General features: G+C 36.3%; 1 protein-coding gene across 6 annotated transcripts in view; it reads left to right on the top strand.

Moving 5' to 3' along the window:
• Positions 1-7,007: 7,007 nt before the first annotated feature.
• br (broad-complex core protein) overlaps positions 7,008-25,820 on the top strand; it is a 33,404-nt gene continuing 14,591 nt past the window's right edge. The window contains exons 1-8 of one of the 6 annotated variants that reach the window (XM_072300050.1): positions 7,369-9,101; positions 10,609-10,811; positions 12,844-13,029; positions 14,003-14,161; positions 15,556-16,150; positions 16,771-16,830; positions 18,676-18,720; positions 20,302-20,585. In XM_072300050.1, coding sequence (XP_072156151.1) covers positions 10,626-10,811; positions 12,844-13,029; positions 14,003-14,161; positions 15,556-16,150; positions 16,771-16,830; positions 18,676-18,720; positions 20,302-20,534 — 1,464 coding nt within the window. In that variant the 5' untranslated portion in view covers positions 7,369-9,101; positions 10,609-10,625 and the 3' untranslated portion in view covers positions 20,535-20,585. Of the gene's footprint in view, positions 7,261-7,368; positions 9,102-9,149; positions 9,474-10,608; positions 10,812-12,843; positions 13,030-14,002; positions 14,162-15,555; positions 16,151-16,770; positions 16,831-18,675; positions 18,721-20,301; positions 20,586-24,417; positions 24,663-25,820 lie in introns of those variants that run through there. The other 5 variants (XM_072300059.1, XM_072300057.1, XM_019051698.2 and 2 more) reach the window with 5 other exon arrangements.

The following is a 25,820-nucleotide window of genomic DNA, read 5'->3' as shown; positions in this document are numbered from 1 at the left end:
AAGTCCTTTCTCTCCTAGAGACCTTTTCCATTGTGCGCCTCGCCGCGCACTAGAGGGTTAACACAGCTGCTGCCCTCATCCAGTTGATCCCTTTGAACCCAGGACCGGCTCTGCTAGCTTTGCTTGGCACCCCCAGCCTCACGAATCCGAAGGGACACTGGACAGCGCCGACCCGACCGTGTTGTCTGATTGCACTCTTAAAAAATTGGACGTAATTAGGGTGGTAGCCTAACTAGAGTCATATCGACTTGGAGAGCGTTAAGATACCTATGTGCAATAGTCTTGGACTATAGGGGCCGTCTTTAAATTACGAAACGCACTTTTTCGGGATTTTTACCCCCCCCCCCCCCTCGCCATTGTAACGTTTTTGTGACGTAGGCCCCTATCCCTTAACACGTAAGAACTAAATGGCGTATGCTCTCCTTGCCCCTTATTTCCCACTAGAGCGTTGCGTAATTTAGAGACCACCCCCTAGTGCAGTGACGTATGTTGGATAGGGACATATGCTAAATTTGAAGGGGTTAATCCAAGCCCGTTAATGCGCAGAATGTAATGAAAAGCACGCGGAAAATACTTCATTAAGAAAAATCATCCTGCCGATAATGCCAAGACGAGAATTCTTGTTATATCAACTGAAATCCCTTTCAATTGATGGAGCATCTCTTTGAAATTACAGGAACATCGTTTGAAATAAGAGGACTTCCTGTTGGCTCAACCAGAATTTTCGTCCGGGAACTATCAGTTGGAATTTCTATTGATCCAACATACATTTTTTCTTAGTGTAGGCTGTAGAACTGCAGAAGTGGGTATCTCGGTTTGCGGCGTTGCAGACTCCCTTTCATGCTTTATTTCATACATGAAGCACTATACTGAACGTCATTGTTTTAAAAATGTCTTTGATTTTTTTTTCTCTTCGAAGAGAATATTCTGGGAAATCTTCAAGTCGGATGGTTCGGTCTCCGTCTAAAAAATAAAAAAGAAGTAGAGATTTCGGATCACCGCAACCGAGATACGCATTTTTGTAGTTTCACCGTCGGGAGTTGGAATGTAGAACACTGGACGGCGAAGAACGACGTGACGTGAACTTGAGGCCAAGATTCGAGACGCGCTGGTGAGACTTCCCGCGTGCAGAATTTTCGCTATTATGCAACTGAGAGGGTCTGTTATTGAAAATTCCGCAAATTCAGTTAAAAATAGTGGCGAATCCGCCCCCGCGATTGAGCCCTAGCGCCGGAATTAGCTCGTGTGCCGCGTCTGCTCCATTTTTCCCGATCAAAAACGACGTCTCTATGAGCCACAGCGAACAAGTCTTACTGGCCGCGCCAATACAGCCGCGGCTAGTTCAGCAGTGCGAAAATATTTTCCTAATCCCTTTTCATCTGAATCAAACAGACTGAAAAAATAGTTCGATCGTAAGTACAGAAGTTCGGTGTTCCATACCATCCCAACCAATTCGGTTCGTCAAACTGAATTTTCGATTCGTGTAACCGAGCTTGTGCGGTAAAGTTATCTGACGAACGAAGTTTGGTCGTATTTGCCGAAAGTTTTGGTTACACGAACCGAATATTTGGGATGACATGGAACACCGAATGTTCGGTTTACGTGACCCATTTTTTTTCAGTGCAGAGGGCCACTGACACGGTAAATTACAATAGTTGGACCATATTAAACGTCAAGGAACTAAACGACGGTTAAGCTGCGAAATCTCGTACCTTGATTGCAAAGCTTCAAAATCTGCGCTCCTATTTTATTTTCAAAAATGGACCGAACCGACCTCATGGTCTGAAATTTTCACAGGATATTCTTCATACAGAAGTAAAATTTCCGGCATTTTCATGAAATGAGATCGATTAGTTTTCTGATAAAAATATTAATTACGACAAGAAGGCTGCTGTGCTGCAAACCGAGATACGTGGTTTAGGAGTTCCACCGCCGATATCTATTTTTCCATTTTTACAATTTATAAATTGCTGAATTTTACCATGCTTTAGTGTTAGGATACCATGTTTCGTGTTCCTTCGGAAAATACAATAAAAGTACCAAAAACCAGAGATTTGTCAAACCAAAAATCCTCCTTCATAAACTTGAATTGTCTATCGTTGCAAGAAATAAAGCTTGAATTTTTTTCTGTGCATAAAATGCCTTTGGGGGTCTTATGGCACACAAAGAACCCTTTTACAATTATTTTTGGAACACATTTAATGCGATCAATAATGAAATTTCATGTTTTAGTCGTAGAAATCCCTCATGTTCCAAGGTACTTTTGGTGTTTGCTTTAATGACCGAAGTAACGTCAAACATTACCTCCGGTCGTTCGAGCTCGAGTAAAGAGGAATGGTTAGGACTCGGGGGCTCTGACGACACAGTATTTTTCATAATTAATTTTATGGCTTGGTATCAGTTGCGCGTACTTAGAGCTCGAGGAATCGCTGGCGAAAATTTGGAGGAATCCCGCTATCAATCATTTCAAAACAAAGCAACTGCTCAGTGCTGCTCTCCTCTAGCACCGAAGTTTTCTGAATTTTGGTTGGTGGATGTTTTTATTCGTGGCTAATTGTTCCCGGGGGACTCATCTACCCAAAGTTGAGGCGCTTACGAATACCCGCGCGGACGCCAAAGAGTGCAAAAAAAGTATGATAATCCCATATTTGGATAAGCGTGATACGGAGAAGTTAGACGTCATTGGATGAAAGAAATGGGTACACTACGAATGTAGCGTCACGGTATCGATCCTAGCCACTTCGCAAGAACGCAGTTAGGAGTCTGACTCAGTTTTAACGCATTCCCATGATCCAGACTAAATATGGACGTATTTCTGCCAAACGGGACTATGTGTATTAAGACATGATCGCTGTTATGCATGTATTCTTATGGGTCTCGGAGCTCATGTCCTAATGCACATAGTTCCGTCTGGCAGACAGGGCCGGATTAAGAGGGTGGCCACATGGGGCGGCAGCCCATGGCGGCAAAAGGTAGGGGGCGGCAAATTTTGTAATCTTTTTGAATGTAGGTATCAAAAAAAGAGAAAAAAAATCGGATTCAGATAATAAATTACAAACGAGAAAAGACGACAAAATCTCTCGTTTTCTCAGACTAAAAGTATCGTAATTTCTAATTTTGTCGTCTCTCGGTGATACAAGAGACAACACCTTCAATTAGTCGAGTTAGGAGAGAAACCCAACACGCAATTTGACCTGGAACGGAGCGGCGCGGCGGTCAGCATGAAACGCATAGCGCCTACAAGACTGCATGAATACTTCACGTATTGCGTCAAACACACTGCGGTCAGCAGCGGTCGGCGTGAAACGCATAGCGCCTACAAGACTGCATGAATACTTCACGCATTGCGTCAAACACACTGCGGTCAGCAGCAGTCGGCTGGAAACGCATAGCGCCTGCAAGACTGCATGAATACTTCACGCATTGCGCCAAACAGTGTGGTCAGCAGCGGTCGGCGTGAAACGCATAGCGCCTACAAGACTGCATGAATACTTCACGCATTGCGTCAAACACACTGCGGTCAGCAGCAGTCGGCTGGAAACGCATAGCGCCTACAGGACTGCATGAATACTTCACGCATTGCGCCAACACAGTGCGGTCGGCGCGGCGGTGGAAGTTAGAATTTTTAACCACATTTATGTTTGTTCTTTCATAATTTTTTCGTTCGTTTTTTTATGAATGGAAGGCCTTGTCCAAACAGGGATGGGTTTACGGAACTGAACTTTTGTTAGTGTTGACAGGGCTTTCACAAAAAATGTACCCAACAAGAGTAAACGCGTCTCATACCCCCTTCCTCCACCGGCACGTTCACTTGATGGTTTTTATAAATCGTAATCGACGGATCACACGGGTGAGATTATATTGATATCGATTGGTTCAATATTTTACACGCAATTTAATCTAAAATATCTGAAAACTTCAAGGATGAATATGCGTGAATGTCGTCGTAAATGCATGTTTTATCCAGGGAAATTTGGCAACTCTCTAATGTTCATACGGCGTTCTTCCCTAGCTCGGCAGTATTGGTGTGAGGTGTGTCAAATTATTTACTTACCGGCAAAAAATCAGAAACGTGTCTGCTCGATCCGAAAAAAATCGGCATTATGGATCTCTCTATCTTTCTTCTAAGAGACAACGAAACGAGGCAGCTCATCCAGCCACGTCTGTAATATGGTTAGCCGAGGGCCTCTTTATCCCTCATGCGCGGAGCTCTCAATCTGAAGAGCTACTTGTGAGTCCCTCGTCGTTAGGGTCCGTCCTCCCGTGGACTCGTCAGTTGTCGGAAGAAGATATTAATAAAAAACATAGCAACCTCTCGATACGGGGGTTGTAAGAGTTGGGTTACGTCAGTGGCGTGGCGTAAATGATCGATCATCGATATTTCCCCATTTGAAACTATGGCGAAGAATCGATCATTAAGGTGTTCGCTGCGAACACCCTGTTTATCGATCCTTTTCCACAGGTTTAAATGGTATAACAATCGATATATCGCAATTCACGCCACGCCACTGGGTTACGGGTGGCGGTAAGGGCTCAGACCTCGGCTACCGAGAGAGATCCGAGACTTATGAGAGGGCTTCCCAGAAGTTAGACGTATGTAGCCCCACTCTTGAGTAAAAGTTGCGCCAACTCCACGTGACCTTCGATCTCTCCGGGTATATTAAGGATGAAAATGGAGGACCAAAGATATCCATGTCTCTTATGAGAAGTTTATAAGCACGTGGGTGCATGCATTATGTTGAGGGCACGTTACCACACTGCCGCGGTAAGGAAGAACGCCGTATGAACATTCGAGAGTTGCCAACTTTCCCCGGATAAAACAGGTATTTATGATGAAATTTATGCACATATTTCCTTGAAAATTTCAGATATTTTAGATTAAAGCGCGAACTAAGTAGAATTAAAAATTTGAGGAAAAATATTTACAACTTCTCCAATAAATGTTTATTTTATTGGAGGAAATTTGACAACGCTTAAAGGTTCATACGGCGTTTTTCCTCTGCACGGCAGCACAGGAGGTTATTTCGCAGTGAGGTCACCAGCGTGCCAGCAACGTAACAGCGCATGGCAGAAGATTCATCTGCAAGTGTATGATATGAAGCACATATGGATAGAAATAGAATAAAAACATGTACTAAATATTTGTACATGATTATAAATATTTGTAATAATTGTACATGAACAAAAACTTGAAATAGAATATGAACATCTGGTTTCAGCTTATCGGGGGCATTATTCTATCATTCCCTAAATGACGTATTTAATTCTGATGGACGACGCGATTGAGGTCCACGCCTCCTTCACTGACTTAAAATGGGAGAAAAATAAAAAAAATCAAATTTGAAAAATGTCTAACATTTTGAATGTTACATGCGACAGCTTTTCTATCAGCTTTTCTTTCTTTTTTTCTATCTTTTATAGATCATACGATAAAGTAGGCCAGTTCTCACTCTTATTCGCCTCTGAGGGATTCAAAACTAATTCATTCTGCCGGATTTGATCCAAAAATTCAAATCGGCTCACTTGCGCCAAGGGCTGGATACACCAGAGTGTGGAAGAGGGGAGCTCTCCTCCCCTCCCCCACCTTTCCACATAAGTGGAGGTATCCGAAGAGCCTCTTTCGAAATTTTAAAAAAGAATGCATAATTGACCATTTTCAACCCGATTTTTTTCCATGAAAAAATTCACGGAAAGTAAAATCCTGAAATTAAAATGGCAAATATACCAAGAAATTTCAGAAATAAATGAAACATATATTGATAGATATATCTCTAATCGTGGATTATCAGCATACGCTATTGGCTACATACCAAAATTGATTCGTTTCTATCATTCACGTTCCCTATTACAGGAAACTAAATAAATATTCAGAGTTTATTAACAAATTAAGGAATTTGTGTGTGTGAGGGTGTGTAAGTGAGTGGTTTTTTTTAAATATATATATTACGGAAGTTTCCAATCTTTTATTAATTTCTTCCGTTTCATGCAACCCTAAAGTCTCATATACCTACGCCTTCATTTCAAACTCATGTGCTTAACGTGGGGCACAAGATAGTCTAGAAAATAACAAGTTCCCCCCCCCCCCTTCGCGCAGCTTTTGTGGTCAAAATTTGAGAGTCGCACCTGTGCTACATACGATCCGAGCTTTTCGATCAATTATTTAGGAGATAAGAGGTCTGCTCGTAAGATAGTGGGCCGCACTTTAGCTACAGGTACATTGTTGGTTGAAGGAACCTGCAGATGAATCCTGAGCGCGACGACAGGTACATTTCAAAACCAAAATGTACTTAAATGAAAACAGAGGCGGAAAGCGGGAAGAGGCACGAAGGGACGGGACGGTGGTATGAACGGGGAAAGAGGAAGAGAACACAGGGAAAGATTTGTAGATGTGATACTTTTTTAGGATGGGTACCTGGAAATAATCAGGGTATATGACGGGGTGGGCGTTTATGAGTTAAGCTCAAAGGGGTGGTGGAGGGGATGGAGGACCGGGGAAAGGGCGCCAGAGGGGAAGGTAGAGGACGAGTGGGAGGGGGAGGGGGTGGAGGTGGAGGTGGAAGAGGAGGCTTAGCGCTCAAGTTTTCATCACTCGCTCATCTCAATAGTATTGATTCTGAGTTCATCATAAATTACATTCGACTAGGCCGAAAAGGAATAGAGGCAAGGGAGAGAAAGAAATAGACGGGGTAGAGAGAGAGAGGGCGAGTGTGGCGAGGTGGGGGTGCGAAGGTGGGGAAAAGAGCAGAAAGGGGAAGGGGAGGAGCGAAGGGAAATCTATGGCACACGCAGGGATGCAGAGATACAGCGAGCAGCGGCGGAGGCCGGGGCGAGCCGGATAAAAGTTGAATAACAATGTTCACTATTTACAGTAGTGTGTTAAAACGAATTAAATTTTTTAGTAGCACATGCGCAGATGCAAACTTTTGAAGGGTGCGGACCAATTTAATGATTTTTTTCTCTTTAGAGTTCCTACAATCCCTTCTCCCTTCCCCCTACCATCCCTCATGAAGGGATGTATTATAGTGCGAATTCATGAAAAAAGGGGGAGGAGATCCTTTCATTAAGTGTACGAATATGCAATTTTACTTTTTACCCCTCTGCTAGTAGTTTAATGCTAGTCATGTAACGCAGTTGTTTTTTGTGATCATGCAGTCACAACGCACATAAATTCATTTTTTTTTCTTCTTTTTTTTCTCATTTTCATTAGTGCTACACCGTGTGCGGTATTCATCCATGTTAATTAGAATTATTTTTCAAATGGTAATAATTTAATATTTTTCTTTCTAAATATTATCAGTACAAAGTATCGTGTTTCCCAGTTTTTGTGTGCTGTTTTTTTACAAATTTTCGGCCGACTCTTGGTTGAGTGGATTACGCATACCTTCGGATTTGTAATTATATTTTACGAAGTATTTTTAAATATTCCCCATTTCTTGCTCATTTAAAAAAAAATTATTTGCCTTATCTCTTTGCTCCTTCAATATTTAGTAATTTCAACCTGCTAAATTTCCCTAATGCCTTTTCTTCATTTTGAAAATAGAAGTAAGAATCGAATTATAGGTGTTTTTGAACGAAAATATGCACTTTTCACTCCTCTAATGCTCGAATCGCAAGGACCAAGTTTACAAGTCGGGCGGTTCATAATATTTTTTAATTTTATTTTATTTATCATTTTTTATATTTTTTTCAATTGGGCGTTATTGAGGTATTGAATTACTTTATTTTTCGTCTTTTTATTATTTTTATTTAATTTTTTGTTGGTTTGATGTTTTTTCATTTATCGGACTTTTTTTTTGAAGCTTCGAATCGATCATATTTTTTAAATTGAGAGAGCTTTTCACATGCGTGGTCAGAGCAGGGTTAAAATTTTTAAATTAAGACACCAAATTATGCAGGTATCCACCTACCTAATATTTAAGTGCGTATTCACGCGTTAAGTTTAACTTGCTGTGAACACATGAAGTCGGCCAGCATAATGATTTTAGATTTAATCGGGTGACATAAAACGTCTCTTCGGGATTTACTTTTCCCGAAAGTATGAGTAAAAAAATGCATGGAGAAAAGCTGTGATCCTGCATGTTGCTGAGATATTTTCTAGGTATCTATTTGCGCGCCGGTAGACCCTCAGTTTTGTATATGGACCTATGCTAATCGCTTCAAGGGATGATAAGAGATTTGTATAGGTATACCGAAATATCACGTATGTATAAATCACTCTCTATAAAAATTATGGGAACTGCTTGAAAATCAGCTCAAAAGGTTTGGCAGAAAACAATTTACCAAATTGATTCATCAGTTCAATATTTTTTATTTTTTGTCCGAAACCGCCCTTTTACGTTCTTTGGCGTGGCAGATAAATATTTAAAAAAAAATAGCTCACGTAACTACACCGAGCTCACTTGTAGTTTTGGGCTTAGTAGAGAGCAGTATATTGCTAAAACCGTTTCTCTCTTTCGTTTATTTTTGCCTGCTTCCACTTGAAATTTACGACCGCACTTGATCACTTTCCAATCTCAAACTCGTCAATACCTACCTACTTACGTTAAAGTCCGCTCCACTAAGCATGGGAAGGGAAAGGGTGGGGTTCGCCAAATCGAAAGAAAAAAAATAGATTAATAACTTGAATAATCAAGGACAGCTGTCTATTCGGGTGATAACACTGGTCCCATTTCTCGCATATTACATCAAAAGATGGCAATAAATTCATGCCGATTTGATAAAGAAAAAAAAATTAAGAATCATTCCACATGTACTATTTAAGCGATAAACTTAGGAACCGCGAACTTCCGAGTCGAACGTCTTGAGATGTTATGCCACTGCGCATGCTCCCTAGCGGGGAACCTAATTAACCAATGAGAGCACGAAGATATCCTCTTCCTCCTGACTCGCCGAGTCCTTGGAGGGGAAAGCGACATCGAGCTGAAAGCGAAAGCAGAGCAGCGCGCTTGTCCGCTTCGCAATGTTTACGAATAATGAGTGCCATTAAATACCATTTTAAGTTCAACTTTTCTGTGATTCTTAGTATAAGTGTTTTAAGTGTATTTTCCAAATGTTCGTCGTCATTAAACATGATTAGATTCGTTAACCAAGGTTTTAATCAAGTATGTATACCTATTCTTGAAACCCTTCTAGGTTAAGCTGTGTTTATTGATAACTGTTATCAGTCAGTTAACTTTTCCCGGCTCGGGAATCTCACTATTTTCGTCAGAAATTTCAAAATGAGCCCTCGTTTCAGAGTCTTCAAATAATATTATCTTTTCGTCGATCAATTCTCAAAAATCTTTGAATTCTTTTCATTTAAACCGCACTCTATCAAGTACCTAAGTATTCTTCCAATAATGTTATCAACCAAACAAATAGGGGATGAATTCATCTCTAGTAAGAGGAAGAATTTTCGTATTTCTTCCAGGATTCAGATTCAGAGGCTCTATTTGGATGTATTTATCCTATGTCATCATGTATTTTTGACTGAGGTAAGCCCAGGACAAAATTTTAATCTGTGTTTTGTTGAGAAGAAATCTCCGGCCCTTTGTACTTATCTGAGTATGGTGAAACTCCCAAACCATGTATCTTGTTTGCGGTGTTTCAAAATCTCTGCTCCTGTTTTATATTCTTAAAAGAGAACAAATTACTTTATTTCCTAAAGTTTTCTCAGAGGAGAAAAATCACAGAAATTTTCAAGTACCTATTGTAATGTTGAGTAGGTAGTTCTAATTTTATAAATTAACTATGACAGGAAGTCCGGAACATTGTAAACAGAGATACATAGTTTGGGGGTTTCACTGCGAATATATTCTAAGCTTATGAGCTCAGCAAGAAAGGGAAAGTGTGCAGAAAATTTGTAACTGTTGAAATCAGCTGCAATGTGCCACAAGTTTCCGGAGGGTATTTTATGGTCCCTCCCTACCCCAGATTATTAATTCTAGCTGTGCCGAGGAGGAAACTACTTATTCGTTATAGTCAATCGCGAATTTAAAGTGTGCTGTTACAAATCAAGTCGCCCAAAAGTGTGGGGTTACATGTTGAAGTAATTGCCAAGGTCCTAATTAAACAACCAATGCGGGTAACTGAATTCCTACATCAGGAAGCAAGCACATAACAAAATTGAAGAAAAGTTCTTCTATGTGTACTTAAATGTCTCAAAAATTTTGGTAAATAACTTTAACTTCTGCAAGCATCGAGGCAATAATTTTAAAGTTCCCCAGAGTCATTTTCAAGTAATACATGGCCGAGATATTTTTTGAAATATATTAAAATAACTAAGGTATGAAGTGCCAAGTACACGAGGTTAAACTTTGAGAAATGAAATCTCTCTCCCTGTAGGTATTAGAGGCTTCAGAGAATTTGTGCTTTTTTTGCTAATGCGAAATAAAAGTGGACAGTAGGTAGGGCATTGATTGGTACCAATCATAAAGCAGCTTTTTTGTGGTTTAAAAAAACAAAGAAACCTATTCTCTTCCTTTCTGCTTTGCATCTTGTTCATGTCTTTTATTGTAATTTATTAGGTTGATCTATCCCTGTTGCTGTGTGGCACCCAAGCAGTTTTTATTGCATTTTTATATCAATGTCTTGGTATTAAATTTCTTCGTGTTTTCTTTCTGTTTCCAGCTGACCGCAGTTCAATAATGGGAGATCTTCAACACTACTGTCTTCGATGGAACAATTACCAAAGTAGCATTACGTCAGCTTTTGAAAATTTGCGAGACGACGAGGACTTTGTCGATGTGACTCTAGCCTGTGATGGGAAAAGTCTTAAAGCCCACAGAGTAGTCTTGTCTGCATGTAGCCCATATTTTAGAGAATTATTGAAGGTACGTGAATAGTAAACTAATCAAACCTTTTTGTGTAATTAAAATGCTTTAGGTAATGTGTAGAACTAAAACTGTGACTATGCAACTAAAATAATAGGTACTTTCAACTATATATGCATTAATCAGTTCTTTAAATAAAAAATAAAAATAATGGTCTTCCAGATTTTTAGAGTTTTACTTGCCCTGTAGCAAAATCTCATGAAAAAGTTTTAAAAAACTTGTCAAAAATTGTAAGCACATAAGTCTTATACCCACTCAAATGTTATGAACAAAATTTGTAATTTTTTTTTTTAATTTTCTCGTGAAAAACTCTTGAAACTCTTTGGCTGCCACAAGAAACAACTTGAAAAGACCAATCCTTCATTGATAAAAAGTACTCAAGCACTGAAACAATCATTAAAGCCTTCTTACAATATTTGAACTTTCAAATTTATTTTCTTGCAAAAAAGCCATTCTGAATTTGTTATGAATGTGTGAAAAATAAAACTGCTCAAGCCTACCGTCTAAAATTATGTAAAAATAGGTGAAATATGAGCATAACAGAAGAAGAATGGGGGAATGAGAATTAACTTAAACCCACCAAAACGCTCTCATTTTAATGGAAAACACCTTTCAATCAGGACAACTTTCAAATAAGTTTTATTCATCATATCATTCCAGGAATGAGTTGTATGCACAGAATTTAAAAATTTTCTTTTTACACTTACCCACTAGTTACCGCAATTTTTTAAAATGTCCATTTCTAGGATGTAATCAGTAATAATTATACTTGCATTCAAAATTTGCTCTCAGCTCAAACTCAGTTTTCTTTTTTTTCTTTCTTTTATCTATGCACTCTATGTCCCCTTTTCTGTTCAATTAGTTTTCTTATCTGCAAACGAAGAAAAAGAAAATCGTGCATTACACTGTTATCTACTTCCTACTTATCATAAATTTGTATTTGGCATTGCAAACTCGATTAAACTCTAGGTACAATGGTATTAAAATAAAAACACACAAAATCTTCTGTGCAAATTAGACTTTCTTTTTTACATTTTATCTCAACTATTTTGTTGAAGCTGAACTGACGCTATCTTTATTTATTTTAAACTTCTGCCCTCATTTCATCAGTTCCCAGAAAGTATATTCCATTTTGATTTCCTTTCCTTCTTCTCCCTTTTTTTCTCTCTCTCTTTTTCAACAGGCTACATGAACAAATGTACATGGTCTCGTAATTTAATGAGTGGTTTATTTTTAAAACTATTTTCTCTTCTCAAGGCGACAGCATCACTCAATACTGAATGGTTCTGCGACGCTTTCTCTCTTTTTAAGCGTATTCTTTTTATTACCAGGAAATCAAAGTCAAATTATTTATCAGTACCTATCTAACAGTACCTTCTCTTCCTGTTTTAGGGTTTTTTCTAAGATAGATTTTTTTTTTATTTATTTATATATTACCTAAATAGGTATTGTGATTATGCACTACTAAAAATTTAATCCTTCATCTAAAGTAGGACTTTTTCATTATTTAAGTGGGGAGTAGGTATTAATGATAGCTCTTAGATTTATCAAAATGGAAACCTTCTTTTTCTGTGGATTATATTTACAACTAGAATGGTTGCCCGGAGAAACTCAGAGGTAATATTTTGTTTAAATTATTTTATTTAGTGGTCTCCTACTGACCTAACAGGATAGGTTTTAAAGAAAATTCTGATTGCTAAAGTAAGAAAATGGTTCTCTTTATTGCAGTTTTCTTAAATATCCTATCACTTGTGTGTCCTTTTTTTTCTTCTTCTTCTTTTTCAAGAAAATTATAGGAGTTTTTTTTGCAATTTCCGTGGAATATTTTTGATGAAGTACAATTTACAGAAAATTTCAAGAAAAACTCAAAATTGTTTGTTAGTCCTCCTCTCTACTTTAGCCATAGATTTGCTTCCAAATCAAAAGTTGGGGAGTTGAAACAATGGTAAGCTTGGCTACTAAATGTTTGTTAATTTTGCATTCTATTCAGCACAGCTTAATTACCTATACTCAATTGTTTATTTTTTAACAGAGCACACCATGTAAACACCCAGTGATCGTTTTGCAAGATGTAGTTTTTGATGACCTTCATGCATTGGTTGAGTTCATTTATCATGGAGAAGTCAACGTCCACCAGAAGAACCTCAGCACTTTCCTGAAAACAGCAGAAGTACTAAGGGTCAGTGGTCTCACCCAGCAGTCGGACTCTTACAGCGAGGTACGAGTTACAATTATAATTAATGTACTTTATTTTTATGAATATCAGTCTTAGCAAAGAATTAGAAAATTAAGGGAAGTCACGACACTTACAGCCCACAAGTCCTCCTACCAGGTCGGCAACGGTGGGTAGCAAAACAATCTCTCAGGAAAACTAATGGAGTTCCTTTAATGGATCATCATACTAATGTCAGTTGCAGGCTTGTGCAGTGGATTTGTGCGTCTTAAGTATTGTGCTGTAAGGCCCAAAAAAAGTTAGGTCCATAGCAGAAGTCTACATCGAGATGTTTGTCATACTGAAAGGGAACCAGTCATATGATGCAGAAGGAGTCTGCTCCTAGGAGTCGATAAAATATTTTATTCAGTTTTATAAAAAGAAAGAATAAGAAATAAATGAGAGGCACATCAACCAGGGTTTCTGCAGGTCTGGAATACCGATGATCATCATCAGGGAATTTTATCAGGAGTAAGTAAATTGGGGCATTTTATGAAAAATATTGAAAATTTGAAAAATCAAGGAACTAATTTGAAAGAATATCTGTGCGGCCACTCAAAACTATTGAGTCTCAGTCTGGTTCAAAGTTAAATGCTCTGAGTTGCTTTTGCAATGATGAACAGAGGAATAATTTTGTATGAAACGTTGCAAGTTTAGGTAATTAGATGACTAAAACCTGAAGAATATAGGTTCATGTGTTTCTGTCATTTGTAGTAAAATTAGTGCTGACAACTTTTTATTTTCAGTTTCACACATGCAAATTGTCAATGTGAAAAATCAGGGACTTATAATTATTTTAGTTCCTCCAATAATTTGCCTGCATACAATGCATCTCAGTTTTCTTATCTACGATAAAAAGCAGGAACAGAATGTGCATATACTAAAAAATTTAATGAATGAGCTTGAAGGACCTAATATGTCATATTTCAAGATTTATTATTCAATTGATTTTACCTATCTCTCCTCATCATATTCTCAGACATCATTTCACCCAACGGACAAATCATTCCACTGCGCACCAGTCACGGAAGAAAGAGCTTCACCACTTCTCTCTAGGCATCGACGATCATCAAGCAATGTTTCGCAACAAAGGATACATAGAGGCTCTCCGGAATCCAGAGATACTCCTGACTCCCTGGTATGATTTTCAGTCTAAATTAATTCTTCAGATTCACAATGAGCTGTCCGTCAAAATAACTTGTCATGATAAAATTCCAGTGTCTTCAAACAGGTGATGTGTTACAAAAAAAAAGTATAAAAAATAATAAACGGATAATTATGAATAACAACAGTTAATGGAAAGTCAAACTACAGAAAATAATCTTAACACCAATGAGTAGAGACATCATTATCAGTGACCACATGGCAATAACAGCTGTTCTAAAACTGTAGTTTCCCAGAGAAAAGAGTGTAACTACAATCTAACATTGCCCAATATTTACCAGTGAATTGTTTTTTTCACTGAAAAACTATTGGACACTTCTAGCTAAAAATTTCATTGATTTCAATTGATCATTCTTTTAATTACACGAAATGCAACAAAATTTTGGACTGAAATCGCTGGATCAGATTTTAGTAAGTTAAATTCATTGTTGGAGTCAATTTTGAATCCCAAGAATGAAGTTAATTTCGTTTGTCAGGAAAATGAAGAAATATTCGCTTTGCTCCTTAACTTTCCTTACCAGAACTCAAAGAGAAGAGGAATAAACAAAAGAATGCTGTAGTGTGTTCTAACTTATGGGGATTTTGGAGAAAGTCATTCAGAAGGTAGATCCAGTAAGAGGGGTCAGTGCCTCGTTTGCTGGGAAAGTAGAGACATTGGAGTGAAGAATTAACAGCAGGAACCGCACCTCCCCACCCCCACCAGAGACAACTGAAATTATGTCCCTTCCCACACACCAAAAGAAAAAAAAAATGGAGGAGTGGAATGGAGTTGTCAAAAGCTGTCTTGGGGCTGGAGAGAATTTCAAGCAAAAAAAGCCACTTTTTCTGATGATGACTTGATCCACATAAAGCTGTAAAGTTTCAGTGAAGGATCTAGAGCTAAAAAGGGTACTTGCATAGTATGGCAGTTGACTAGTTGCATGTATAGATAATTCAAATCGCCATGTATTCTGACAGGAAAGTCCTGCTTTTCTACCGGTGAATTCTTTTCAGGAGAGTGGAAATGGAAAGTTTTCATAGTTGAAATGAATTATGTAATAGTGTGATGAAAATCTAAAAGTTTCAACTGAATATTATATCGCCTTGATGAAATAATAAAGCTTTAAGTAAAGGTATCAAATGGGGGGCAAACCTGTTGTTAAAACTGTACAAGGTTCACATCCTCTTATCATGCTTTGCGCAATAGGACTAGTCCATTTTGCTCCACTCCAACCGGTCCACCATCTAAGACTCCCATTGCCTGGCTGGGCAATTGTTCTCTGCGGTGAGATGGGGGATTTAAGTACCCTCTTTACATTTAAATCCCTAGTTTCAATACTCGGACAGTAACTCTTACCCATCAAATCTTCTTTTTTTTGTTTGTTTCAGGAAAATTCACCCTTACCCTTGAAACGAAGCAAGCTCATGAGCTCAGATAATAACCTAAACAACATCAATAACAATAACAATAACATTCACTCGAACATTAGTAATTCAAAAGAGGCCAAAAATGATGAAGAGATGGCTCAAAATCTATCGAGGACTTCAGGGACGCGAGAATCAGATGAAGATATCGATGAAAAAGAATCAGATAAAGAGCGAGAAAGAGATAAAGAGAGCAGAGACGAAGACGAACCTCCAGTTGACTTTTCAATATCCCTTAAAAGTAATCTCATGGTGACAAAAAGAAGATGTGACTTTTACGACCGAAGCAAAAATTCACCCTCACGAGATGACATCAAGTCAGAACCGATGGACTTAGTACCTGCAAAACCAACCAATGCTTGTAACTCCGATTCAAATGATTCCGTAGACATTTCTGCTGTGAGTGAATCAGCAGGATCAGGGATCCAACATCTGTCTGTTTGTGATCATGAGGATAGTTTTCAAGGCGCTCAAAATTACCTTGATAGTAAATTATTCGCTGCAACCAGTTCGTTCAACTTCAGCATGGCAGCAGCTCTAGCGGCAGATTCTTTAGCAGGTTCGTTCTAAAATTATTCAGGGGTCCAAAACCTTCTTAACTGTGTGACAGGCGGGTTGAGTTGGTCTCTTGCAAAAATAGAAAAGGCCTGGAAACGTGTTAAAAGTGCTGCAGTAGGTCTTGAAACAAGGGACTACTTGCTTCCTTGAGTCACCATATATTTTCTCGACCAGGGGTGGCTACCGCCACTCTTGAAATTACACATTATTTGCAAGATATTAACTATTTGTAAGAAGAGCAAGGGGAAAAAAAGGGAAAAAAGTTACCTATTGAAAATTTTAAGGAGAAAAGAGCGTTTATAAAATTAGGAAATAAGTTTGAAAAAGGGGAGGTTTCTCCATCTCTTGATAATCTTTACTCTTCTTTTAAAAAGCATTGAAGCTAAAATCCCAAAGATAATTTTACAAATAATAAAAAAGTCTTTGGGTCTTGATGGGACATTCCTCCACAAAAAGTAAAATGTACTCATTGGGTTGACCAGAATAGTCCCAATTGATCTTGTGAAAAGTTGATAGGAAAAATTTATATCAATTTTTTGTAGAGCTCTTTTATTTTTTTCATGTTTAAGCGACACGTATCATTGTATTTTTTCTAACCCATAGTGCTTTTTCTCTTCACAGGAATGAATAGTCAAAATCATCCAGGGAACGTTGACAGTTTAGCAGGCACATCATCTCAAGGTATTTCAAATTCTGCATTATTTCATGTTTTTCCTGGATTTTTATGTTAATTTACATCGCCTTTTGTATGAGTCCAACATTTTTGCTGTTGCATGCCTCCTTATATACTTACCTTTGATACCTATTTCTTATTCCTAGCACACGCCATCTCTCAAGTTTTATTTTCCCACATGCTTTCAATTAATTCCTGTTGGGTCTTCTCTCCTCCTTCTATGTGGAGAACTTCACTTTTGTTTTTTCCCCTAATTTTTCACCAGCATTGGTTATGAACCTTTTTTGTCAAAGCTCTGTAATGAGACTAGGGGATGTATTTAAATTAGAACTTCCCCAGGAATGTACCTGGGCATTCTTGGCTGAAATGTTCTTCGAGAACTTTAACACAGAAACAAACATGTGTATAATCAGGGTAATCACTCAAACGTTGAAGAGTCACAGGAATGTTCATGGGAACTCTCAGGAATTTCGCTGTTCTTATCCCTGGCACTTAACTTTCCTGGAAAACTTTGTTCCCTAGACCAGGACTGGGGCACGATGGTTTCTCCGCCATCACACACTTATTAATTTTGAATGCAAGTTTTTGCACTTGAATTAAAGTCCTTCCTGTTATTTTGGTCAAGCTGTCTTCATATTCTTGGAGATTAGAATTTGTGAGAGGATGAGTCTAAAGAGATGATGGTTAAAATGACTTATTTGATGCCTACATTTCAACTTGATTTTTTTTTAAATTATATATTTTATGATTTGTCCGAATTTCATCATAGGACCCTGAATTTTAGCTGTTAGTTAGATCCTCAGCTCTTAGAGTTAGTTGCATGTGATTTAATGTTAATTTTATTACGATGATTCAGAATTCTTAGAACCTAAAGATTAAAGAAAACATGTGGAGCATCAGAAAGTTAGATCTTACCCTAAGCCTTTGAATTGTGTACTACATTCTCCTCCTGATTGAAAAACAATGTCTATATTTTTGTTAAAGAATTTTCCAAATCCAAACGTTCAACTTTCATACCAAATACAATCATGTTTAGCAAGTTGTAAACTGTAGGCATTAATTATTTTGACAAATTCCACAGTTTACGCAACATTCATCATCAAAGTGGTATCCTATGAAGTACAGTAATACCCTGATTATGTAACGCTTCAATCATTGAGTTTTTGGTCAAAAGCAAATCAGCCTTCACAACAAAAATAGGTTTTTTTGCTAAAAATTGAATGTATATGAGGTTTTTTGTGTGTAAATTTTTCTAATTAAATGACTATGTTTTACAAATGCTATAGAAAGTTGGCCAAGCTCGTACTATTTACTGACAAACAGAGCCTGAAATTGCATTTTTTTCAGTCATTTTTTGGTGGTTTCGATTAGCGGACTGTTTTGTTACCTATCTGACAGGGCCCCTGCCAGAAATCGTCAAATAATCAGGGCATTACTGTGTACTGACCAATTTCTTTGAAAATCAATTATTTTCTGGTTCCTAGTTTCAAACGTGATTTCATGCTTGTATTTTGATCCTAAATGGCACATATTCTTCTATTCTACATAGTTCGTCAGTTTTACAAATAGATTGAGTGTTTCCTGATATTATAAACTCCGTGTTTCATTTTTTCCCTAGTCTGAGTTCATCTCATTCATCTCATTTTGCTAAAATTGAAAGTATTCATATTATTTCATCTTTTCTCTTATGATACTCATGTCTGAAAGAATCTCATTCTGTGTATCTTACAAGTAATTTTAATTTTTGAGCGAATTTTTTCCTCAGAGAAAAATTGTGGTTTCGCCCTGATCATTTGACAATGATTGATAAAATAATTTTTCACGCTTAATAAATTCATTTTTCCATGATAAAGATCCGAAGGATGAAGAATTTTTAGAGCAGCTCAGCTTTGAAACAGGTTAGTTCTTAACTTTGAAGTTTATTTAATTTTGTGTTATCATAGTTTATTTTTTACTTTTATTGGTAATATATCGTGAAAGAAAAGATGAAATAATAACTTCCCCTTCCTTGCCTATTTATCTGCTCCGACTTAAATTATTTTTACAAATTTTTTACTCTTATATATTTAAATTTAAAATTAATTTTTATTTCATTCTCTTGAGTTCTTTCCATGTTCATTTTTGTATGTCTCCTGATATCTTTGTTTTTTGACGGTGACTGAGTTCATAACCTGAGACTGAAGTTTTAAATATTTGCAGCATTATCCGGGAAATATTTTCCTTTCAGCTCTTGCAAGGTTCAATGGAATTTCTTATTTAAAGTGAGAGCTTTATGATTTCATAACGATTTTTTTTTTGGATAAAATGCCCTTTTTAAAAAAAGGTTCTACAAATTTACAAAATCAAATCCTTAGTTTTGAATTGGAGTGGTTTTAATTTCTTCTTTTCTTTCACCTTGTGTCTCTAAATGTTTACGTTGTCGAACGTTTATTCAGCGTTTTTCTTGGAAAACGCGTAGTCTGCTCAGCATGAGTTTTCTTTCTTTATTTTTTTTCTGTTTTTTTCCCCTCTCAACACTATTTTTGGTTGTTTTATTTATTACTGTGACAAGTCTATGTGCTGTTAATTTTTTATTTGTCATCTTTTTTTATCCTCACCGAAAAACGAATGGTATTAGTGAAGCCAGATATCGGAGCCTTTTTTGCAGATCTGACAGTCAATTAATCTCATCAATTCATGAAAGTTTCAAAAGAGAATAGGTACTGATTCAAAATTTTAAAATTTTTCTTTCTGTAATCCGAATGATTTTTAAAAGAAAATTGCATATTTTTCACTTGGATATTTATTGTTTAACATGCTGCTGGGAAGTATCAAATCTTGAGTGTTTCTTTTCCTTGCAAATCTAGTAAATTTTGCCCGTCAGTTTGAGAATATTTTTGAGAAATTCTTCAAAGTTTCAAAATTCATAGAGCAAAAATTTTCCCTGTTATTTCATAAATTATTTGTTACTTTTTGTACAAATATGGACTGCCAAAAAACGAATTTTGATGTAATTTTTTGTGGTATCTTTAAAAAAAAGCAAACAAGACTTCCCACGAACCAATTTGAATGAGAGCTTGAATTTCAGCCACTTTTCTCCGTATGAGCTGTCAGTTTTTAAGAATAGTATGAACTGTAAATTAATTTATACATCAGTGGACTTTTCAGTAACATCTAAATACCTACTATACTCTCTCAATTTTCTTTTTTAAAGAATTAGGCAGCATTATTTCTTGAAACATAAAACAAGTTTTTTGATAGTGTTTCAAACAATTTTCAATCCTGTTTTGCAGCAAAGACTCTGCCTTTTCCCATGTTAATAACCCAATTATCATTGCGCTGTACCCATCTCTCTCATCATTTACCGTACAAACTAATCACTTGCAGAAAAGCGAAAGCTTCTTTTTGCCTCATCATCACAAACTCATTTGAAGTAGTAGCATTCTGCATTTGATGTATTTTCTATGAATATAACTCTTAAATGGGTGCGGTTTGTGCAGGGGAGGCGTTGGCGTTTTGTTGCGGCGTGTGTGGTAAGCGGCTGAGCACACGGCTCACGCTGAAGAGACACATTGAACAACAGCATTGCCAACCGCTGCACGCCGCAGTCTGTCAGATCTGCAACAAGGTGTTCAGGACCCTGAATAGTCTAAACAATCACAAAAGTGTATATCATAGGAAGCGAGTCAAGAATGTCTTTAATACCTACAGTATCAAAGAAATTTGGAATTAAAAAAGATATGAATCAAGAATTTGTGATACATCAAAAGTAAATGTTGAACCAGATATCTTGCTTTCAATTGCTCTAGTCATCCATTAAATTGAAGTTCCCCCCTGTTCATTCTACGAATCACGTTCAGTCTAAAAAAGAGTTTAGTTTTGTGTTGCCTTTAAAAGTTTGAAGGATAATTCTATATATTTATTCATTTTTATATAGGCCTGCTGTATCTTTACTCATTTAATCATGCGGAAAATACTACGGGAAAGAATTTCGCAAAACTAACTTAAATAATTTTTTACTTTTTTGCCATTTACAAGGAAAGCATTCAGATGTGGGTGCATTTTTTATTCATGATTCCCAGTGATTCTAAGCATCCTCAGCGTGACTGATTTGACTAGACCAGTCAATTCAACCTGGATCTTGTTATCCTGAGTAAAGTCAATGAACATGATATTATGATGTGAATCGGCCGATTCTCCTGTATGATATCATAATGGTTTTCCCTGCCAGTATATTATTATATTGATATCTGTTTAGCCAGCATGATATCATACTGATTCAGCATGATGTAACGCTGATTGACTTTGTCAAGGAGAATAATTAAACCACTTGCATTGATGAGCCTTAGAATTACTGAGAGAAACTCATCCACGCCTAATTATCTAAAATAGATACGAGTGAAAGAAAATGTTTTGAATTAATGTCCGAAAATTCTTGTGCAGCAGTCCTCCATCTCTTTTTTTGTTTAAAGAATTCTTTGCAAACCACTTGCATTCTTTGAAAATCTTATCTTAGTTCGTCATAAAATATTCAAGACTGATTTTCTCTCTCCGACTATTAAATAAATTTTCAAATCCCATTGAAATAGTCAACATTGTAATTTTTTTCTCTTGCTTCATTTATCATAGGTGCTACTTTATATGTTTAGTAACCTCCAACTCATTTTGTTTTTAGTTGTGTAATTTCTCTTCTAATTTTTAAGTAATTTTACAGAGTGCCATACATTTGTATTCGTACTTATTAAACTTACTTATATTTTCTAATTGAAAACATATCTGTAGCTTATTTCTCCATTATTTTTACCACGCTGAAGCCTTTGAAATTTGTTTCTCGCTAATTCAAAAGTGCTTCCTTAAAAAAAGAGTCCACAATGGTTGGAGTACCTATTTATTGTAAATTCGGATATTTTGCTCGTTGTTTTAATATTTTCTGATTTTCATTGTATCACTGAAGATTCTTTTTACGAGTTAAAACATCCACAAGGAGCAAAAAATCAACAAACATAATGATCAGAAGAGCGTCTATAAGCATTAATTTATTAGGAAGGTTTATTTCTTTCCTCACCATCATCTGTCGGGTATCAGCTATTAAATTTTGCTAAAATTGAAGCCCAGCAAATTTAGACTGGCTTTGACCACCTCTGTTGATCACTGTCCACTGTAATAAGCGCACTTATGTGCATACACAGTTCACTGTGATCATAATTCAAGACTGTGGAACCCAAATATGCACAAGTTTTAAGAGCCATTCAGATTTTTTACACAGACATTTTAAAGCGTGATTCAATAATAGGTAAACCATAAAACAGAATGTGAGGCTGTACCAATTTTTTAGTCTCCGTATTCAACTAGACCCTTCTACTTTGAAAAATCTGAGTCAAAAAAGTTTTTCAAATTAAATTGGGATTTCCTTGTCAGTTTACGCATGGTTTATAATCAAGCTGGATTACAGATAGTGTGGTAATCAAGTGGTCAAGAAAATTTGTCCAAGTCAAAACTAAGACATTTAGGCTTTGTTATCTACTTCAACCATTAATCTATTTCAAAGGTAATTTTATTACACCCTTGGTAAACCAGTTAATTAATAAATAGATTGTTTCTGTGAGTCTGAAAGAATCTCATCTTTTTATTTCTACTTGAAGGGGCATTAATCATCTGATTATTCCATTGATGTTGCTCATCAGTGTAATCCATCATTTTTATAGCCATAAAAATGTGTCTCTGTAATCCAAATTGGACTTTATTTTGCAATGAGGAACTACAATCTCTAGCTTATTCTTAAAAGCTCTTATCTGCAAAAGGAAGCCAATGGCAATTACATCGTTTCTAAAATGAGCCAGAACAGTATTCCTTCATTGCAAAATGTCACCATAATTGAAGAATAAATTATAATAAGTGCAAGTTTCTTTCTGTCCAGTAAATACGCTTTTTATTTTAATTATATGTTATCCTCATCATGATATCTATTTATCAGCAAACTGTTTTTTCTTTCTTTCTTTTTGCTAAGTCATAGTTCCTTTTTCTGCTTTTGTAACAGCATGATGCATGGCATACATAATTTTTTTTTAATCTGACTGTGAATCGTACTTCCTCTCATCATTTTCTTACGAGCATTCTCAGTTAAACAACTTCAATCTTCTGAATTTTTTTGTTTTGTTTATGTTAAGTTTTAATTGGTAATATCTTGCTTAGTTCAAGTTTAAAAATGAAACAATTGAGAGTTTGATAAAAGACTCGGAATATACAAGTTTGCCCATTGAAATTGTATGCATGGTAAATGGAAGATAGAAATACTGTAATTTTACTCCTCTCAAAGAAATTTATTTTAAAAAGAAAAAAGAGAAGAAGAAGAAAAAGGAATCATTCCTAAAAATTGGGAGGCACCAAATTTAAGACCAACTCATAATTTGGTTATAATTTTAAAAATCCATAACTTTTTTTAAAAGCTAACCATTTTTTTAGCAGTTGCATTTTTCATACTTCAAACGAAAATACGAGTTTTTTCGAGGTTAACGTCTGGCTGTTCTTATTTATTGTTTTTCACATTTAATAATGTTTATTTAGCCTTTTGTTTTATTTTCTTCATCCATTAATTCATTTATTTTTTATTTTTTCTAATAAATCAAAAAACGAATTTTATTTTTGCTGTTAAATGATTAACTGAAATGGAGATATTGTTATCAATTGCACTTCCTCTCTCAATATTTAGTAAGCAGGTTGCAAGGTGGTGAAATAGTGTTGGGTCCACACTGTTTTGAGGAGAAAGCAAGGCCAAAAATTTAAATTAGAATCTAAAATTTGAGCTCTGCACTAGATTGAGGGAGGGGGGGATGTTCAGCTCAGGCAGATAGGCCTGCTTAGATGGGTTATATGTTTGTGTGGTTTTATGATTAGCCATAAGCAGGTTGTCATTTTTAAAAAGTCAGACATTTTCGATAGCTGTTTCAACTATCTCTAGGTCATTTCCAAGCTCAAAACATAAAAAAAATCTTAACTAAACGAAAAATGAAGAAAGGCCACCAAAATAGTTGTGGCACAACATGTCTTATCAGTTTAAAGCATTGTGCTGCACCATAACTATCTTAGTCTGTTTTTGTTTTTTTATTCAGTTCACATTTTGTGCACTTTTAGCCTGGAGTTAACCCAGATATGATTAAAATAGCGCTCTAAGATTTTTAATCTTTTAATGCGACAACTGGATTACTAAACATTGGGCTAGAAAGAAGGTAGTTCCATAGATTTTTACCCATTCCTTCTAGAGTGCCATCATTTAATAAGTTTTTCTCTTTAGTATCTACAGACAGGAACATTAAAATGATGAGTTGACAACGTAAGCAAGAAAATAAAAAAATAAGTATTCGAAGAAAAATTAAAAATTATTTTTGATTTTTATCAAATTTTACTTCCTATTATAAACTTTCCAACTAGCAAAGGGTTCTCTCCAATTATTTTTGGATAATGCACAGGATGCTATTTCGTTTTGGCATGATAATTTATACTGCATTAATTTTTCATTTTTAATCTGCCTCTACATGTGTATGTGCTTGTTTCATTTCTAGCAAGGTGATTAGAAACATTGAACTCACAAGGAAAAAATGTTTATTTTCATGTTACAGGCCTTAAGAAAGTTTTCACTTGTTTGGCTTGTGGCAAAGTTTTGTGTTCGAAAGCAAGCCTGAAACGGCATGTAGCAGACAAACATGCATCCAGGCAAGAAGAATACCGATGTGCCATTTGTGAACGAGTTTACTGCTCTCGCAATTCCCTGATGACGCATATTTATACGTATCACAAGTCTCGTCCATCAATGGTCATTTCTCCTCCCTCTCATCATCATACCAAATTTAGCTCTTTCTAGGAGGTACAAATTTTTTTACGTCTAATTTCAATTCTCCCTCTAATTTTTCCACCTTAACTACAGTGAATTTTGAATTCAGAAAATATTTCCGTTCACTGACGTCAAACTTGGGACACACTAATTTCAAACTTACATTTATCAATATATCCGTGAATATACGTCCATAAAAGAAAATGTTGTTGTTGAAAAGGCTTTTCAATATGAAGCATTTTGTAAATGTTTTAAAGATAACTTAGCGTTAGCTAACTTTATTTTGAAATCCATAATAGTATAGGGAAAAGTATGTCAAAAAGAAAATTTCTCTTAAAGCTTTTATGGCAGAGAAAAAGTTGAACTTGTGTTAGTTACAAGTGTGTAAATCATGTATAACCCAGATTTCACAATCATACATTACAAATTATTAATGACAAAGGGGAGAGAAATCTTCATTACTTATTAATCATAAAAACATTTTAAAGATTACAGAGCCACTGGGGAAAAATTCACAGGGAAAACGTAGATCCATAGGTCAAGTTTTACAAACGAAAATACCGCACAGGTAATGAAGTGGGTTGAACAATCTCAAAAGTAGGTAATCGGTTTAATGCCATCTCAGAAATTGTAGAGCAATATAAGCTATGCTGATTTATTAAGGCAGCAAAAAATAAGTAAGCTGTCCGTTCTGCTGGTCAGAGTTGTTGCCCATATTTTTTTTTTAATTTTTCTCCACCAATTTTTCTTCAATTCTTTCTGAAATTTATATTACCCACAAGGGTTCTGAATCTGCTATGATCATCGTAATAATCCAGTTGTTGGTTTGCTCTCAACCTAGTATTTATTCCACACATTGTTCCTTTGTTGAATGCACGTCTTATGTGTTCTATCGTGTCAGTGTCATGTAGGTGAATTCTTATTAGTGCATGATTGTGTTTCACGCTCAAATACTCGTAGCCTTTTTTCCCCCCATCTTTGTGCATCAACATCATCGATAGCCACAAAACATAGATCCTGCTAGTGTTGAATCCTCTCTATAGGCAAATCGCATGTTTTGATGAATCAATTTATTCTAAATTCAAGCAAGTGGGGTGGTAATTTTTGAAAAATTCAAAATCTTGTGAGAAGACCAAGCACGCAATACCAAGAAATTAAACATCGACTAAATTTTGAGATCTTATGGTGTTT

This window comes from Bemisia tabaci, chromosome 1, assembly GCF_918797505.1.
Source record: "Bemisia tabaci chromosome 1, PGI_BMITA_v3".
Lineage (NCBI taxonomy): Eukaryota > Metazoa > Arthropoda > Insecta > Hemiptera > Aleyrodidae > Bemisia > Bemisia tabaci.
This window is presented reverse-complemented; position numbering and strand designations above follow the sequence as displayed.